This window comes from Mauremys mutica, chromosome 2 (assembly GCF_020497125.1).
Source record: "Mauremys mutica isolate MM-2020 ecotype Southern chromosome 2, ASM2049712v1, whole genome shotgun sequence".
Classification (NCBI taxonomy): Eukaryota; Metazoa; Chordata; order Testudines; family Geoemydidae; genus Mauremys; species Mauremys mutica.
The window spans coordinates 237,157,874-237,177,204 of record NC_059073.1 but is presented as its reverse complement, the minus strand read 5'-3'; the positions used below and the strand labels follow the sequence as shown (position 1 = coordinate 237,177,204).

General features: G+C 44.1%; 1 protein-coding gene across 1 annotated transcript in view; it reads left to right on the top strand.

Moving 5' to 3' along the window:
- Nucleotides 1–19,331, top strand: part of LOC123363276 (ATP-dependent translocase ABCB1-like) — a 63,150-nt gene that overhangs the window by 36,584 nt on the left and 7,235 nt on the right. The window contains exons 12-18 of the mRNA XM_045004144.1: nt 1,183–1,329; nt 2,284–2,388; nt 3,309–3,386; nt 4,422–4,505; nt 8,034–8,237; nt 17,136–17,236; nt 19,136–19,276. Of these exons, the coding sequence (XP_044860079.1) occupies nt 1,183–1,329; nt 2,284–2,388; nt 3,309–3,386; nt 4,422–4,505; nt 8,034–8,237; nt 17,136–17,236; nt 19,136–19,276 (860 nt within the window). The remainder of the gene's footprint in view (nt 1–1,182; nt 1,330–2,283; nt 2,389–3,308; nt 3,387–4,421; nt 4,506–8,033; nt 8,238–17,135; nt 17,237–19,135; nt 19,277–19,331) is intronic.

The window sequence follows — 19,331 nt, the reverse complement described above, 5'->3', positions numbered from 1 at the left end:
TTGGCCTGGCTCCCCTGATGGGCCAAATTTGTGAGAGTGGTGTTGTGACCATGTGCATCTGGTCAGAAAGCCCAGAGTGGGAAGCTGAGCCCAGCCAGCCCTGTGATCCTTCAACATATTCAGATGACCCAATTTTGTGTCACAACCCACCAGTGAAGAAACCCTCTTCTAGGAGTTCTTTTTATATTATAGTACAGTCTACTGATAGAACATGATGCGAACAATAAGCAGCAACTGGATCCATTCTTACAATGTATCATCCAGAAGTCCAGAACACACTTTTTTTATCAATTCATAACTGTTGCATTTGGGCCTTGTCAGAGGAAATACGGTAGATGGCAAGATACATGGCTTCAGAATTCATACTGTTTGCAGTAAAGTGAAGAAATCAGATTGAAAGCCATGAAATTATTGATGTCACAAAGTTCAGCAGGCTTGTATGGTTAAAGTGTGGGCAGGCTTTTCCAGTATCTGTAACACAGGCAAAGATAATCAGGCGAGGCCATCACAACTGGCTCAGAACCTCATTTAATAATTTGTACCAGTTCTTATGTTTTCATTTCATTTTCCACAACTTCCTCAACAAATGTATGGACATTTTGAATAGCTCAGTGAAGCTGAATTGAGCTGCCATGTGTTTTTCAAGGGAGATGAAGCCTAAATCACTGTTTCATATGTGTTTTCCATGCATATGGTAATGATTCATGGTCTGTATTTTGTAAAAGACAAAACAGACTAACTGACATAAGTCGACCCAATTGTATTACTGCAAACCCACTAGCATTTAGCAGAGGCTGAACTAGACTGATTTTTTTGTGCTCAGAACAGTGAGACTTTTTAGGTCATTATAATGATTCATGTGTTAGGGTCAGTGACCATGGACTGCAATTTTATCTGACATTTCACTGAACTATATAGTCCCCATCCCACCCACCACCCAGTGAGCCTTTTGTTAAATTGATGCCTGCAGATTTTTTTTTTTATTTACAATTGCAGTTTTAAGACCTTAAATTACAGAGCGGTAAATCTTCAGTACGTTTGCTCATTCAGTGTGTACATTGGAGGCTGGGGTGAATTATCTGTGAACAGTTGCTAGGACAGTTTACTGATTTACCCCCTAGCTGAGGAAATTGTCATGTTCCACAACTTTCAGTGAACAGCTGAATTTTATCTCTTATATAGGAGGAAAATCTCCCTGCTGTGCCTTATTCCAGAATCCTGGCTCTGAACAAACCTGAGTGGCTGCATATATTCTTTGGCGTGATTGCTGCTGCCTTCTCTGGTGGCGTCCACCCTGCATTTTCTGTTATATATGGAAAAATAATTGGGGTAAGTATCAAAACTGTATGGTAAACTAACTTGAACCAGGCACAAATGCAGAACTTTAAATCCTGCCCGACCCTCCAGCTAGTCCTCTTTGGTGATGCCTTAGAGCCTCCTTCTACTCCCACTGTCACTGAACTCTACTGGAGTCTTTCCATTGACTTCAGTAGGAACTTGATCAAGCTCTTAATCTCCTCTCCCCACTTGGGACTTCTTGCCTATTTTCCAGCCCCGTATTTGGAATGACTTCACCTTTCCAGAGAAGCAAATCACCTTCCCTTATCAAACTCAGTTTTCATTTACCCTGCTCCACTGTTGTGCAGGCTCCCTGCCTTGTACTTGACCCTGCTCTTTGCATTGTACCCGTTCTCTTCGGACAGTAAGCTCCTTCAAGGTACCTTGCATTCCAACATGTTTGTAAGTACCAGGGACATCCATGGGACTGTCTGAATAATTAACCCCTTGATTCCTGAATCATTGCAGGGAAGAAATGGAGTCTTCCTTTGGATTCCAGTATATGATTGTTGGAAGCTGTTGGGAGTTGGAGCAGCAGCCAGGGAGAATGGTTGGAGCAAGATGTTAAGGGAATCTTTTATCTTCAGGCAAGAGAAGAGGGGTGTTGTAGTCAGCTGGAGGGGAGGTTGATGGTCTGACGGAGTGACGATATTCAGTGGAAGGCAGATGAGAGCTGGTGAAGTGGCAGCCTGGAGGCAGGGTTTAGTGGAACTGCAGCTCACAGGCAAATGAGGGGAGGGTCTGGTGGAGGGTTGGAGAAGGAGCAGCTGATGAGAGGCAGGTCAGCTGGGAGAGGTGGAGTGACCTCCTGGCCAGCAACAGAAAGCTGAGGGGTGGCAGAAGTCAGGTGCTGAAGAAGAGCTGAGAGAAGGTGAAGTTCAATAGTTTCTACAGTGTTTCCTGAGCTATTGTAACTGGTGGTCACTTTGTGCTCTTCTTACATAGGCTTTTGAAGAAACAGATCCTGAAAAAAGGAGCAAAAACACCACATTGCTTTCTCTAATGTTTCTTGTCCTGGCAGTGATCAGCTTAGTAACACACATCATCCAGGTAAACTTCACTACATTGAAAAGTCAAAGCTGAGTATCTGGTCACATACATTATAGTCCAGATTTTCAGATCTCGTTGAGAGGTATGTTGGGGACATAATGCAACTTTGTATTCACTACAGGGCTACCCAGAGGATTCAGGGGGTCTGGGGTCTTCAGCGGCGGGTCCCGGAGCAGAAGGACCCCACCGCCGCCGAATTGCCTGTGACCCGGAGTGAAAGAAGCGAGAGTTTTCTGGGGTCCCCGGAGCAAGTGAAGGACCCCGCTCCAGGGCCCCCAAAAAACTCTCATGGGGGCCCCTGTGGGGCCCGAGGCCTGGGGCTAATTGCCTCACTTCCCCGCCCCGCCCCCCTCCCCCCCCGGCCATGATTCACTATGTTTCTTATAAACTGTTCCAGAGTCAAGCCACTGAATGGCTCAAGTGGCTGGTATGGAATACAGAGCCTTACACTTCCCGATTGCTAGTTACCAAGCAGCCCAAGGCAGCAATGCCTGAAAGATGCTGCTGACCATTCTGTGTCCTAGGGGAAATGCGTTTGGGCACAGCCCAGTTCCACAACATTGCTGTGTACGCTACAAAAAACACCATCCCAGTTGGCAGTGTTAGATAGCAGAGTGAGTAGTGAGGCTAAGGAATGAGTAAGCAGGGAAGGTGACTCCACTGCTGACCTCTGCAGCTGGCTGCGGAAGCATGTGGGTGGGGCAGTACGATGAAACTTCAGTTTCCAGGAATGTGTGTGGTACCTTTCACCAGCTTTAAACTAACATCTGAAACCATCTCCCAAAACACTGTGTAGGTTCTGTAAACTGTGTGGCTGAACGGTTGAAATATCATCACATTTACAGCAGGTTGTTCTAAATATGACTGTACAGCCCAGCACATACAATTCAACTGTTGTATTTCCCATTCTCCCTTTTCAGGGATTCATGTTTGGAAAGTCTGGGGAAGTTCTGACCAAGAGATTGCGATCTTTGTCATTCAAAGCATTGCTTCAGCAGGTACGGGCCTCGTTTCTGGGTCAGAGCGATAGACAGCAAATATGCAGCACTCCTGCCATGTGATCCAGGTGGCTTTTGTGGGGTGATATTTGTATAACACCATGAAAATTCCTGGTTCCCTGCGGCCTGTGTAGAGCCTCCCTCCAACATGGCTTCGAGAGAACCCATCCTTTTAGTGACACTTCAACACTGCGCAAGCGGCAAGTCTGTGAGCACACGTGCGAAACAAAATAAAGCAAAAGCATGTAAAAATTAACTCAGTGCTGGTAGGAGAGCTGTCTAATTTTGATGCCATCTCTTTCACTATCGACCATACTGAAGAGTGTATAAAACATGCATGTATCTGAGTGCATTGGTATATTTGCAAAGATTAACAAAACAGAAGATAAATCTGTATCTGACCCTGATGGTCATGATATAAATGTGTAGATAAATAGGTTTAGGTCTGTTTGCATCCAACTCCATAGCAAACAGACCATATCATAACAGGTGTAGGTTCTCAAAGCATTATCTTTGCTCACTAGAGTGGTTTCTCTAGTCAAGATGACCAGCTGGATCAGGAATGATTTACAATAATACTATTGCAACATGACTGTCCTTGGATACTCCCTCCTGATGGATCCCTGGGAAGGGACACACCTCTCTTTGTTCCTTGCTGAGGATTCTCTGTGGATGAACACTTAAGCACCCTGCACACCCATTGGTAGAGCTTGGTATCACAGGGTTCTGCATATGCACAGGAGCATTCTAAGGGGATCCGGGAGGAGAGGGAAAATGACCAAAAAACCCAAATGTTCTGCGGGTAAGAATAGTTTATTTTAAGATTGTTTTCAGTTTATCTGACAAATGTTGCTCATCACAGAAGAAGAGTGAGTATCTTAGTGCTTATGTTGGCTCTCTCTCTTCCCCACGCACACGTGCTAGTCAAGCTTTAAATGTCCATACATTGTACTAATGACCCTGACCAGTCTGAGTTACGGTAAGAAGATTTCACTTGCAAAAGCAAAAATAACGGAACCGTCTGTTCCCTTGCAGGAGATTGGCTGGTACGACGATCCTAAAAATGCCATAGGGGTTTTGTTAACCAGAATAGCTACGGACGCTTCACAAGTCAAAGGGGTATGTTTGTTTTTGTTTTTACATTTTGCTTGCAACTATGAATTGCAGTGTTGGCAAGGGGCAATGAAGTTATTTTGGAAAACGAGTTGGTAAATCTACTCTAGAGGCTCTCTGACACATTTAAATAGTCTTGGAAACAGTTTCACTGGTCCCAATTAATGACGATTACTAAAGCTTCAGCAGATGTTCTTACACCTTCCATTTCCTTGCTGTAAGCGACTAAGTAAACAACTTAGTAACTTTAAAAGTAAGCCATGTCCAAGGGCCAGTGTAAGCACTTCTGCACCACTTAAACTGCCTGATGGATCAAAGTCTTCCGTGTATCAAGTGGCCCTAAAGTCCCACTTCGGTTGCTTGGAGAGGCTGTAGTTGTGGGAGAATTGCAATGCAGTCAATGCCCTGAGCTCATGTTGATGTGGGTAGATTTGTTCTTCCCAACTCTGTCCACTACTCTTCATACACAGGAAGCCTGTTTATGTGGGCTTTCTGCGGTGAAGTGAATTGTCATTAATACAGAGTATCAGTGATGGCAGAAGCACAAGGGACTGTGTGACTTTTGGGAGTGGAGTAGGATAGGAGCCACTGAAAATCCTGCATGTAAGTGGCAAATTCTGCAGAATTGGCCAATCTCCCCTTTCCTCCCCACCACACGACCCCATCAAAAAAATTCTGAAGAAAAAAATCAGTCATACTTTTTAAAATAAATTCGCTCATGAGCAAAGAGTAATAAGTTTCCTGATTTATTCAATAGTTTAAAATAAAATTTAATTTCTACTTCACTTGTATTAAAAAAAAAAAAATCCCTAGCTCTCGGATTCACTAGACTAACTACATCCTCAGGTTTCAGAGTAGCAGCCGTGTTAGTCTGTATCCACAAAAAGATCAGGAGTCCTTGTGGCACCTTAGAGACTAACAGATTTATTTGAGCATAAGCTTTCGTGGGCTACAGCCCACTTCATTGGATGCATAGACTAGAACATACAGCAAGAAGATATTTATACATACAGAGAACATGAAAAGGTGGAACTACCCATACCAACTGTAAGTCTTTTTTTCTCCTGCTGATGATAGCTCAGGGTTTCTCAAACTGGGGGTCAGGACCCCTCAGGGGGTCACAAGGGTATTACATGGGGAGTTGTGACCTGTAACCTCTACCCCTAACCCCATTGTGGCTTTAGCATTTACAATGGTGTTAAATATTTAAAAAGGTGTTTTTAATTTATAATGGGGGTTGCACTCAGAAACTTGCTATGTGAAAGGGGTCACCAGGACAAAAGTTTCAGAACCACTGTGATAGCTCATCTCAATTGATTGGCCTCTTACAGTTGGTATGGCCACTTCAACCTTTTCATGTTCTCTGTATACATAAATATCTTCGTACTGTATGTTCCAGTCTGTGCATCCGATGAAGTGGGCTTTAGCCCACAAAAGCTTATGTTCAAATAAATTTGTTAGTCTCTAAGGTGCCACAAGTACACTAGTAGATTTCATACTCCCTCCCATCTCCTCTTTACTGGCCAGCACAGAGTGGGAATCACTCAAAGATTTGACTGAACGTACAATTATTTGAATCTTTAAAAACTGCAACTTAATTCTTGAGGATAAGGTCCATCATCCCAGCTGTCAAGGTAAAACAGGTGCATGGGATCCAAACTATGAAAAAGCTTAATAGATCAAAATGAACATGAGAACACTGCATTCCCTGGAGCAGTGGTTCTCAACCGGCTGCGAGCAGGTTTCAGGGGGTCCGTCAAGCCGGGCCAGCATTAGAGTCACTGGGGCCAAGGGCAGAAAGCCAAAGCCCCACCTCATGGGGCTGACGCCCAGGGCCTTGAGCCCCACCACATGGGGATGAAGCCAAAACCTGAGCAATGTAGCTTCATGGGGGGCCCTGTGACATGGGGCCCCAGGCAATTGCCCTGCTTGCTACCCCGTAATGCTGGCCCTGGCTTTTATATGCAGAAAACCAGTTATTGTGGCACAGATGGGCCATGAAGTTTTTACAGCATGTGTGGGGGGCCTCAGAAAGAAAAAGGGTGAGAATCCCTGCTCTGGAGAACAAATAAATATCAGTGAGTGAGAAACAAGGTGGGTGAGGTAATATCTTGTATTAGACCAACTTCTGTTGGTGAGGGAGAAGCTTTCGAGCTCACACAGAGCTCTTCTTTAGGTCTTCTTCACCAAGAGTAGTTGGTCCAATAAAAGATATTACCTCACCTACCTTCTCTCTCCTATAGCCTGGAACTAACACAGCTACTGCTAAGTAAGTGGGCAGCCGTATGTTGTGCTAGCTGAAGTCTCAAAGTGATCTTTATGTGTAAGCCCCTAGAGTATATGGCAATAATTCATCTTGGCATTGGTTTGGTTGTATAACTTTATTGAACACAAAAGTCTCTTGAGAGCAGGAGAACTTCTGGCTAGCAAAGAAAGTATCATACTTCCCACCCAAGGTTTTCTTGGTTTGTCCACAGTGCGATATTTGAAAGATGGATTGTTTCCACAAAACTTTCCATTTTATCTGCAGGCATGAGTAGAGCTGGCCAACATGTTTTCAGTGAATGGTATTTTTAGGAACCCCAAATCTATTCATTAATTTGACTAATAGTCAAAAGAGATAAGAAGGGAGATTTGTTTTAAGTCTAAATGTTTCATTTTGAACATTTAAAATATGCCATTTCCACTTTTGTTTTGAAATGGCATTTCATTTTCAAATTTGACCAAATAAAAAAGAAGAGAAAAACACTGCAAAATGGCCAAATCAATACAAAAAAAATTGTGTGGGGAGGAACGGGGGGAGTTTTTAGTCAACCAAAATGTTTTGGTCAATTTGAAATTATTATTTTTTATTTGACACCCCCCCCACCCACAGCCAAAAAATGATTTCAGATCTAATCAAATCAATTTTCCAGTTTGGCCCCCAGCTGGAAAATCCACTATTTGCTCAGCTAAGCCATGAGTATTGTCACAGTTTACACGGATCCCATGTGCCAATCATCACTTTTACATATCTTGATGACATGAATGTGCAGATCCTCAGGGAGAGAAAAGCTCTTTGGTGTGAACGCTCATTTCCTGCTGCTAACACTGCTGAAAACAAAGTGCCTAATTAAAGGAACCTGCAGCTTCCATTATCTTTAGCTGATGTACAGCACCTATGAAAATCAGGCCCTAGATGCCTTAAGCTGGGCACCCAATAACAGAAATGCCCCAAATTAGAGGCTGTTGGCTCTTCATGATTTCTGTGCCTTGTTGTGGCACAGGAGGGCCCTGATATTTTTTTGTTGAATTGAGCCCATGTGGCCACATTTTCATCAGGCTTCCTGAACCTCACCCACAGCTAGAGATATTTGCATATGTAATTGTCCATATGGGTTTTTGCATATATAATTGTCCATTTTAAATGCACAACATTTATGATTGTTCTCCCTCTGAATATTTGATCCTGAGTGAACAATGATTTCATACATTTGATCTCTATTTAGTGTGTCAAGAATTAACTCTAACTTCGGACTCTTTTGCTTTTAATAGGCTACTGGAAGTCGACTTGGCTTGTTGACTAAGACTGCCTGTACCCTTCTGACTGCCATCATTATTGCTTTTGTATATGATTGGCGATTAACTTTGCTTATCCTGGCCTGCATTCCTTTCATTATTCCTGCAAGTGCTATTCGACTGAGCTCTGTGGCTGGTCGTGCGTCAAAAGATCAAAAAGCTTTGGAAGAGGCCGGAAGAGTAAGATCTCCAATATAAACTAAATGGGTATAATGTTATATCGTTTTAAGGACAACATTGTCAGTGATGAGTATCTACAGAAATTACTCTGAAAATATATTAAATAAAACAGTGATAAAGAGAGACATTCAGTTATAGTGGGATGCTAGTTCCACTATAGTTAAGGTTCAGGATGACTTTTCTTATTGCTTTAAAATCCACACAGTTACTCATATTACCTTCAAATTCAATGGCAAAACAATTGTTAACACAAAGTTAAGGTTGCTTGGTGGCAGGTCGTCCCCTTGGTGAACCTTGAGTTGAGCAAAACTCAAACTTCTGAACATCAGGAATTCCCCAATGCTTTCAATAATTCCCCAGTGCTCCCTGTTAACACACAGACCTTTACTCTGCCAACCTCACAGTTGCTGAAATGTTCAAGCTCTTCACTTTCTTCTCCAGTCCATTCAATGTCACCCACAGGATTCCAGCTAACAATATGAAAGGACAAGAATGGGTAGGGGAAGGTTGACCATGCTAGCTTCCCTCTAGGCTCTTTCAGCTATGCCTCACTGTGCACGTACTCTAAGTGGCCCTTGTCACTTTGAAAATTCAGAAGGTTCCAGATTGTGGTGTACACTTACCAACTCCCCAGAAAGAATATCAGACGTACAATGTGAGAACTGCTTTACAGCTTTTTATAGCTCCCATGCCCTGATGGTACGTCTCAGCTGGGAGGTGATTCCCAGGTCTCATAGACACACCCATGCTAGCTCTGCTTGAGCTAGTGCACTAAAAAGAACAGTGTAGCTAGGATGGTGGCTTGGGAGAGCCTCACAAGTAGTATGTGCCCAGGGGGTCTGGGTGGGTTTGTACTCATGTGGCTAGCTCAAGCCACTGCTCATGCCACCCTGGCTATGCACAGAGGGTACATCTATGCAAGCTGGGACTCACACCTCCCAGCTTAAGGGTAGGGCTACTGTTACATACAGGATACCATCTCAATCTACACTTTCCTTTAGCCATCCTGAAAGCATTAGAATCCTTTCAAATTCCATCTCACGGCTGGCAATATCCTTTGTAATTAAAGCCCCGTGCCCTGTTACTGACATAACCTACACAATTCCACATAGAACTCAGACATACTTCATCCTGCGCACCTGCATCTCCTGCCTTTCCACACACACACAGATCTCCTCATATCTCAGTCACAGCTCTGTCACACATCTCCAAGTCATCCAGAGATCTTGCTAACACACCTACCAAGCAGAGCTAACTACATCCTCCGTTCTTCAGTACAGTTTCATTTGTCATTGAGCACACTCACTTTTCCTGGAGTGTGCATAGATAATAAATGCTTAGATTGCTCATATGGCAGCTCGCTACTGAAAATACCCTGTGCCCTGCTAATGATATAAGGTACGCAATTCTGCACTGTTCTGATGCACACAGGATCCTGGAGGTACATAGATTAATAGATTCATTGACTCTAGGACTGGAAGGAACCTAGAGAGGTCATCGAGTCCAGTCCCCTGCCCTCATGGGAGGACGAATTACTGTCTAGACCAGGGGTCGGCAACCGGTGGCTCGCGGCTCGCCAGGGTAAGCACCCTGGCGGGCCGGCCCGGTTTGTTTATCTGCCGCGTCAACAAGTTCGGCCGATCACGGCTCCCACTGGCCGCGGTCCCAGGCCAATGCGGGAGGCAGGAAGCGGCGTGAGCCGAGGGATGTTCTGGCCGCGGCTTCCTGCCTCCCGCATTGGCCTCGAACCGCGGCCAGTGGGAGCCGCGATCGGCCGAACTTGCCGACGCGGCAGATAAACAAACCGGGCCGGCCCGCCAGGGTGCTTACCCTGGCGAGCCGCGAGCCACCGGTTGCCGACCCCTGGTCTAGACCATCCCTGATAGACATTTATCTAACCTACTCTTAAATATCTCCAGAGTTGGAGATTCCACAACCTCCGTAGGCAATTTATTCCAGTGTTTAACCTCCCTGATAGTTAGGAACTTTTTCCTAATGTCCAACCTAAATCTCCCTTGCTGCAGTTTAAGCCCATTGCTTCTTGTTCTATCATTAGAGGCTAAAGTGAACAAGTTTTCTCCCTCCTCCTGATGACACCCTTTTAGATACCTGAAAACTGCTGTCATGTCCCCTCTCAGTCTTCTCTCTTCCAAACTAAACAAACCCAATTCTTTCAGCCTTCCTTTGTAGGTCATGTTCTCAAGACCTTTAATCATTCTTGTTGCTCTTCTCTGGACCCTCTCCAATTTCTCCACATCTTTCTTGAAATGCAGTGCCCAGAACTGGACACAATACTCCAGTTGAGGCCTAACCAGCGCAGAGTAGAGCAGAAGAATGACTTCTCGTGTCTTGCTGACAACACACCTGTTAATGCATCCCAGAATCACATTTGCTTTTTTTGCAACAGCAGCACACTGTTGACTCATATTTAGCTTGTGGTCCACTATAACCCCTAGATCCCTTTCTGCCCTACTCCTTCCTAGACTGTCTCTTCCTATTCTGTATGTGTGAAACTGATTGTTCCTTCCTCAGTGGAGCACTTTACATTTGTCTTTATTCATCTAGTTTACCTTAGACCATTTCTCCAATTTGTCCAGATCATTTTGAATTATAACCCTGTCCTCCAAAGCAGTTGCAATCCCTCCCAGTTTGGTGGTATCTGCAAACTTAATAAGCGTACTTTCTATGCCAACATCTAAGTCGTTGATGAAGATATTGAACAGAGCCCGTCTCAAAACAGACCCCTGCGGAATCCCACTCGTTATACTTTTCCAGCAGGATTGGAACCATTAATAACTACTCTCTGAGTATGGATATCTAGCCAGTTATGCACCCACCTTATAGTAGCCCCATCTAAATTGTATTTGCTTAGTTTATCGATAAGACTATCATGCAAGACCGTATCAAATGCCTTACTAAAGTCTAGGTATATCACATCCACCGCTTCTCCCTTATCCACAAGACTCATTATCCTATCAAAGAAAGCTATCAGATTGGTTTGACAAGATTTGTTCTTTACAAATCCATGCTGGCTATTCCCTATCACCTTACCACCTTCCAAGTGTTTGCAGATGATTTCCTTAATTACTTGCTCCATTATCTTCCCTGGCACAGAAGTTAGACTAACTGGTCTGTAGTTTCCTGGGTTGTTTTTATTTCCCTTTTTATAGATAGGAAAAGGGCAAATATAGTGCCCGTCTTCTGGAATCTCTCCCGTCTCCCATGATTTTCTAAAGATAATAGCTAGAGGCTCAGATACCTCCTCTATTAGCTCCTTGAGTATTTTAGGATGCATTTCATCAGGCCCTGGTGACTTGCAGGCATCTAACTTTTCTAAGTGATTTTTAACTTGTTCTTTATTTATTTTATCTTCTAAATCTACCCCCTTCCTATTAGCATTCACTATGTTAGGCATTCCTTCAGACTTCTCAGTGAAGACCGAAACAAAGAAGTCATTAAGCAGCTCTGCCATTTCCAAGTTTCCTGTTACTGTTTCTCCCTCCTCACTGAGCAGTGGGCCTACCCTGTCCTTGGGCTTCCTCTTGCTTCTAATGTATTGATAAAAAGTCTTCTTGTTTCCCTTTATTCCCATAGCTAGTTTGAGCTCATTTTGTGCCTTTGCCTTTCTAATCTTGCCCCTGCATTCCTGTGTTGTTTGCCTATATTAATTCTTTTTAATCTGACCTGGTTTCCTAAGCTCTGCTCTGCTCTCTCACATACCTTAGAGTGATCCACACATCCTCACATCACCAAGACACTTACCAAGCAGGCCCAGCTACTCTTTCCACTATTTAATGTAGGCACACCTAGAATCCTGATTGCAACTGGAGTATATGTAAATAATTCCCATTCGCTACTGCCAGCTCTATGGAATAGATGGAACGTGGGGTGGGCAGCCTTTGTTTTTTCTTTTTTCTTTCTTGTCCTGTAATATTGTTAGATGGAATCCTGTGGGTGACAGAGAATGGGCTGTAAAACAAGATGAATGTGCATGTCAGCAGCTGCGGGGTTGGCAGAGCAAAGGTATTAACTGGGTTAACTGGGTTAACTGGGCACTGCGGAAAGCGGGCAGAGGTAAGCTTGCCTGCACAACCTGACTTGTGCATCTCCTGGTTTTCAGTAGTTTGAGTTTTGTTCCATACAGCATTCTGCAGGGGTACGATACCCACAAACAACATTAACTCTGCATTTAACGGCATTCTTTGCCATGGAATTTCCAAGTTTTTTTTTTTTTTAAACAGGAAAAGCTCTGGTGGTATTAGAAGGTTGTGGCTATATAGGCAGTTATACATATAGTGTTCCACAATTAGCATACTGAGCAAGCTGCACCCCCCTGACACACACATTCATCAGCTGTGCCTCAACGGCCCTGCTTCAGCAAACCTCCCCGCCATACCTCTGACCCATTCACTGCATTCCCCCATCCCCACTACCATACAGAGGCCTCCCTATTGCAAGCAGGGAACACGTCTCCGTGAAGTTTTCACTCCCTGTGAAAACTTTTCTATTGCTGTCACTTCCTCCCTCCTCTGATCTGATTCACATGCAGTGCCTGGGGTGAAGGACAGCTGTGTTCCAGTGGCATAGTGTTCCTGGTCGTGTTTCAGAATGGCTAGAGGGTGGAGTTTGTATCAGGCTGGTGGGAGAAATCCCAGATAGGGTTTGTGTTCCAAAACACAGACAATTTTATGTTTGAGAGAAAAATCCTCTGATCCCTTTCTAATAGATGTACCCCATCTCCAAGAACAGTGAGGTGTCAGAGCTTGTAATGGTTTCTGGTCAGCCGTGAACCCTCCAATTTCCCTATGAATGTGCATCCAGTAGCTTTCCTGTAGTGTTGGGGTGCATTAACAGAGCTGGGACATGCAACGGGTCAGGTGCATTGGTAGAACTGGGATATAAGAAGGTTGGGGTATACTGGAAGGGCTGGGGCTGCAGGAAAGTTGGGGTGCATGAGGGGTTGGGGTGCAAAGACAGCTGTGGGATGCAGAGGGTTAGGATGCCAAGACCAAGCTGTGGGTTGGGGTGCAGGAAGGTTGAGGTGCAGGATGGCTTGTTTATTGGCAGAGAGGGCACAACGGGTTGCGGTGCAGGGCTGGGGTGCACTGGTAGAGCTGGGTGTCATGTGCCTCCATCACCTGAACCTCTTACCTCCCCTACCACCTATTCCTATTCACCCCAATCCTCCTTCCCAGCAGGGTTGCCAATTTTTGTTGAACCTATTCCTGGAGGTTTCATCACATGACACAATCTTTAAAGATTAATCTTTAATTCCTGAAAAACAACGAGGAGTCTGGTGGCTTTGTGGATACAGACTAACATGGCTACTCCTCTGATACTTTAATTCCTGGAGACTCCAGGACAATCCTGGAGGTTTGGCAACCTTATTTCCCAGAAAGTTTACACATCCAATTTTCCACCCAAACGCTTTGATTGCATTTCTCCCAAAATTAAATCACCTCCTATGACTCTCACATTGTAGCAATCTCCAGCCACTCAGTTCAAAATTCCTTTTGACTTGGGAGTGTGTGTGTGTGTGTGTGTGTGTGTAATTAACTTATCTTTAGCAGTATTAATTGAAGGGTGAGTTCACAGCCATCCAGTGGTTTGTGATTCATCTTCCAGTCCTTAGTACCTACCTATGAACTCTAGCTCTACAGTTCTAGCTCTAAGTTTTTGTTTTTGTTATTTTTTTAAAAACACCCACTACCTAGAAACTTTTTTTTTTTAAATGGCTGTTTTAGGGCTGTTTTAGGGCTCCAGAATGTCTGGCTCAACAGATGTCAAGTTTGGGTCATTAACCCTGCCCTGCCATCTCCTCAGATGCACCACTATAAATTGGTGAACCTTATGGGGGTGCAAGATATGTGTAGTGATCCAAATTTGGGGTTATTTGACCAACGGGTTCATGAGATGCCATTTCCCACCAAATAATCAGCTTTTCTAAAGGTTCGTTCTAGTAATGGTTTTTTTGTGCACATCTAGAGATCAGACCATGGGTCTGATCCTGGCACAAGGGTCTCACTCACTTGAGGGTTAACCCCAGAGAAAGCATGGCATCCACTAGCCACTTGGGGGAAGCAAGATTCAGAACATTATTAGCAAGAGAGTTTAGCCATCCACTTAGACTCTTGAGTAAAGGTCAAGCACTCCACAAGTTACATTGAGCACGTACGTAAAGCGAACCCCAAAGGATTTGCAGGTAGACTATGGTCAAAACGGCTGGATAGACTGAAGAGATGTACAGTGTTTGTTCTGAACTCCCCCAGCTACTGACAGTTCACGGTCCCCTTTGCTGAAAACCTGGGAAAGCTTGGCTGGCATGTTGCTAAAATCTGGTACTATCAGGCTTTTATTTTGGAGGGGGGTGTAATGTCATCAAAGTATTTTTGTTTAAAAAAAATAGGCGTGCAAATGCTTGCTGGCAAAAGAGGAGCATTTTATGGGATGGAGGAGTTAGGGGAATGGGGTGAGAGGGGTTTGGGGCTGCACGGAGAAGAGGGGGGATTATGGGGAGGGAGATAAATGGGGACGGGTGGTAGAGGAGGTTGCGTTTGGGGAATGGATACTGGGAAGCAGACATGGGGGTTTGTTGCAGAGAGTCTGGGGGTAATGGGGGCAGCTCCACATTCTCCCTTTCTGGCCCTTTTGTGTGTGTGCTTGAATCTGGGGGACCCCCTAGCTCTCTAGGGGAGTCTTAGCCCCTCTCCCCACCCCCTGCATATGAGGTGGAATTTTGGGGGGGGCACTTGCCTCTCTGGGGGTGTCTGAGCCCTGCACCTGACCCCCCTCTGTTTGCCAGGCTCTGAAGCTGCCTTGCCCAGCCGTGGGGATCTATCTGCCTTCCATGTCCCCTCTCCTGTGAGCCAGGGTCTGCAGTAGGCATTGCTTTCTGGGGACATCTAAACCCCTCTCTCTACCTCCTCACATGAGCTGGAATCTGGGATGCTTTGTCCCTCTACGGGAGTCTGGCCCCCTCTCTCTGCCTCTCCCCATGTGAGCTTGGATCAGGGAAGTGTGGGTCCTCTGAGTGGGAAGCTTAGAACAGGCATGCTCAGAGCATGCCCCAAGAACACACTGCTGAGAGAGGGGTGAGGAGCTGAGAATGGGCATGACAGAAACTCTACAGTACTAGGAAGGGGGAATGGGAAAATCCACTGGCATGAATGGAGCAATTCATATGTCTCAGAGCTAGGTGACCAGGTGTCTCAATTTTATAGAGACTGTCCTGATATTCGGGGCTTTGTCTTACATAGGAGCCTATTACTCCCCACCCCTGTCCTGATTTTTCACACTTGCTGTCTGGTCACCCTCCTCAGAGCTAGATTCTAGCTGAATTCAGGCTGGGTGTTCACTTTCAGTTGAGAACATCCCATTGAGATGAATGGGCCACTTCACAGCTCTCTGAGACTATTATGATGCTGATGGATGTGTGGAGCACCTCTGCTCCATTGGCCTTCTAATTGTATACAGCATTATAACTGAGCACCAGCTCTGCTCTGGCTAAGGTGGGGAAGCCCTTCCTGTTTAAAGGATGACTACTAAGTATGCTAAAATCTGTGTGTTTACACAGATTGTCTTGAAATTTGCTATGTGTCATGAAAATGTAGGGTAGGGCGAGTGATCCAAAGATGGGGTCATTTGAGTGTGGGGTTCCCCTCAGCCTCGAGGGGAAAAAAATTAAGTTAACAGATTCTAGCAGCTTTGAAGTTGTACGCCCACCCTGAGCAGAAATCTGAAAACAAAATGTAAACTTTTGTTTTAATTTGGACAAATGGACTCAGAGCACAGCCAATAATTAAGAAGACTCTCAAACTGTATTTGAAAAGAAAATTAATTACAAGGGGTGATTGCAGTGTAAGAGTAAATGGGAAGAAGGGAGTTGTTTTGGGTCTAGAGCAAGGGATGGGGGCATAGGTGCAGAATCTGTGGGTGGAAAAAAATTGGTGGATGCTTAGCACCCACTGGCAGCCAGCTCCCTCCCTTCCCCCACAGCGCCTCCCACCCACTGGTGGCCCCACAGATCAACTCTTCTCCCTCCCTCCCAGTGCTTCCTGCCCACCACAATCTGCTGTTCCGCAGTGTGCAGGAGGTGCTGGGGGGAAAGCGGAAGCAGGGGGATGAGGTGAACTCGGGAGAGGGGGAGGAACTGGGCGGGAGGAAGTGGGGTGGGAAGAGGCAGGACGCAGGTGGGACTTTGGAGGAAGGGGTGGAGTGGGGGCGGGGCCTGGAGATGAGCAGGGGGGTTGAGCACCCCTGGGGAAAGGAGGAAGCTGGCACATGCAAATTTAAATATCTGAAATCCAGAAAATGAGAAGTTAAGATACACGTCGCCCCTGTGGCAGTGCTGGTCGAAGCTTGGGGGGGAAGGGCCTGGTTTGGAGGAGGGGTGGACTGAGTGGGGCTGGCACATGGCTGGGGAAGCCTGGCAGAAGCAGGAACAGGAGTCCCCACTGGGGGTGGGTAGTAGGAGTGTGGGGCTCACCCAGTTCCATGTGCCGCTCAGGCTGCATAACCAAGGTAGCATGCAGCCCTCCAGTGAGCTGCTGCCTGGGAGATGGGTACTCAGAGCAAGGAGCAACTTCTTACCTTTTAATGCTTTCTATAGTGCCAGCTAATGCTGCTGTACAACAAAATTTACAGGTCGGGGAGGAGTACTTAGGAATCACATAGCAGCCATGTTAGCTTAGCAGAAAGACCACGGTGTGACCTTAGGCAAATAATTTAATGGTTGTGCCCCGGTTTCCCTGAGAATGATACTTAATCACATTTTTTTTAAAAAGAAAAACACTTGGAGAGCGAAAGATGAAAAGTGCTAGAGATGTGCTAACTACGTAGTGGTAGGAGTAGACTCAAACATAAGAGAATATTTCATATCTGTCTTGTCTCCCCATTTAGATTTCAGTGGAAGCAGTTGAAAATATAAGAACTGTGGCTTCATTAACTAGTGAAGATGCATTCTATGAGAAATACAATGCAAGTTTGAATGGTCCATACAGGTAGGATTTGCTCTCAAACAATTCTGTTTTTTAAAAGCAATGAATACATATTTTCTTAATTTAAAACAACTCAGGATTTAGTCATATTACATTCATTTGCAGACTGAAAATATTAAACACATAAATGATTTGAAAAGATTTTGTCAGAGTAAAATGTATTTACTCAGTTTCTTTAAAATCTCTTCTTAGACGCTATTGTGAGTGATGTAATATTTGTGTGAGAGAGAGAATGTAATGACCTGGTATAAAGTTGTTTTAACATGAATATGGGATGTTTACTTGCTTCACAAGTACTGCAGCAGAATGAGTTTCATAGGTCAAGTGGCAAAGACTTTATACTACATAACGTCACCATGTATTATGACTTGTACTACAAGTAAGGACTTGCAGGTCTTGAAATAAGGTGCATTTCTTTTTCCCATTTGGCCTTTTCAGTCACACTCGACAAGCTAACCACTGCAGGGGCTAATTTCTAATATCCAAAATGTCAGACATTTTCCTAGTCTCCATTTTATTTAAATGAAATGATCTACTATCCATTTTGTTTCTTTCTCCTTAAATATGTTTTAAGTAAAAGCAGGGATTGAAAAATGACAGTCCGCTGCCAATGACAGTTTTATGGCTCAATATTCTATAAACCATCTGTATGAGGGGGAAAAAATCTATATTTAATTGGAGAAATAGGATTCTTAGATTTAGCACTTATCTCAAGTCCTTGCAGGTCATTGTATCACAATATTATGAATTATAGAGAAACTATTTTGGAAAACATTTTTAAAATGTATGAGCACTAGAGATGAGTGAAAATCTGAATTTCTATCCTGTGGGAAATTCTAATATTTCAACCTCTGTTTTGCTCTGAAGTAGGATAAAATGTGAAAATATATCATTTTTTTTTCACAGAAAGAAAAGTTTTTGAAAAATTTCAATGTAGAAATGGCAAATCATTCCATTTTTGCATTTTTTCTCCCATCAAAATATGTTTATATTCTCAAATAATTGTAATATTTAATTTTTTTTTTGTTTAACTGATCTGAAAGTTTTTGTTTTTATCTAGTTCAGCATCAAACTGCATATCCCTGTTTTGGAACATTGCCTCTCTTACGGGACGGCCTCCCTGGTTGGACTACATCTCCCATGATGCAGTGTGCTCTCCCCTCTGACTGAGTGGCATAATGCATTATCGGAGTCCCATAGCTATGGGCGCAAAGCAGAAATATTCAGATCAAACCAACCCAGAATAAAATATTTTGTTACTTTTTTCCCAATGGAAAATTTGAAATGAGCAGAAATTGCATTTTCTGTTGAAAAATCGTTTTGTCAGAACTAGTACCAGAGTCTGTCACAGCAAGGTCTGCACATAATTAGAGTGATTTAGTTTTACCATCCCACACAACAACATTGGTCACCATTTAAAAGTACTGTGGGGTCTGAGTTGCTACTTTTTCCCCTCTTGTACTCAGAGCAGGCAATATCTGCAATGCTTCAGTTATGCTGTGTTGTAGACATTGACTTTTCCCTGGTGACCACTACATTTATACAAATTGTCCAAAAATCCAAGCATTCAAAGATTATAAGACATTTATCGAAATTATCAATTTGCTTTGTGTCAGATTGCTTTGGCCATCCATAAACATTTTATTCTGGAAACCAGCATTCAAGTGTTAAAACAAAGAAGCTAGTTGGGATGAAGGGATCTCATTTGCCATAAGTTCTCTCCAGCGGCACCTTCATGGAGGTCCTAGCATGCAGCTTTATTAATTATTATTATGTATTTGAGTGAGTGACGTATAGGGTTTGCCTCCCCTAATCCAAAGGTCTGACCTTCTCCCAGCCAGTCTCTGCTCTTTGCATTTCATGACAATTTTTTCCTTTAACATAAATCTTTTCTTTTATCAGGGACTCTCTAACAAAAGCCCCCCTATATGGACTTACCTATGGAATAGCTCTAAGTGCAATCTACTTTCTTGAGGCAGCAATCTTCAGATTCGGGGGATGGCTCATTGCTAATTGTTATACAAACTTTGAAAATGTATTTATGTGAGTACACATCAGTCCAAAGGCAGTGATTTCAACACATGGTTATTGTGCATAG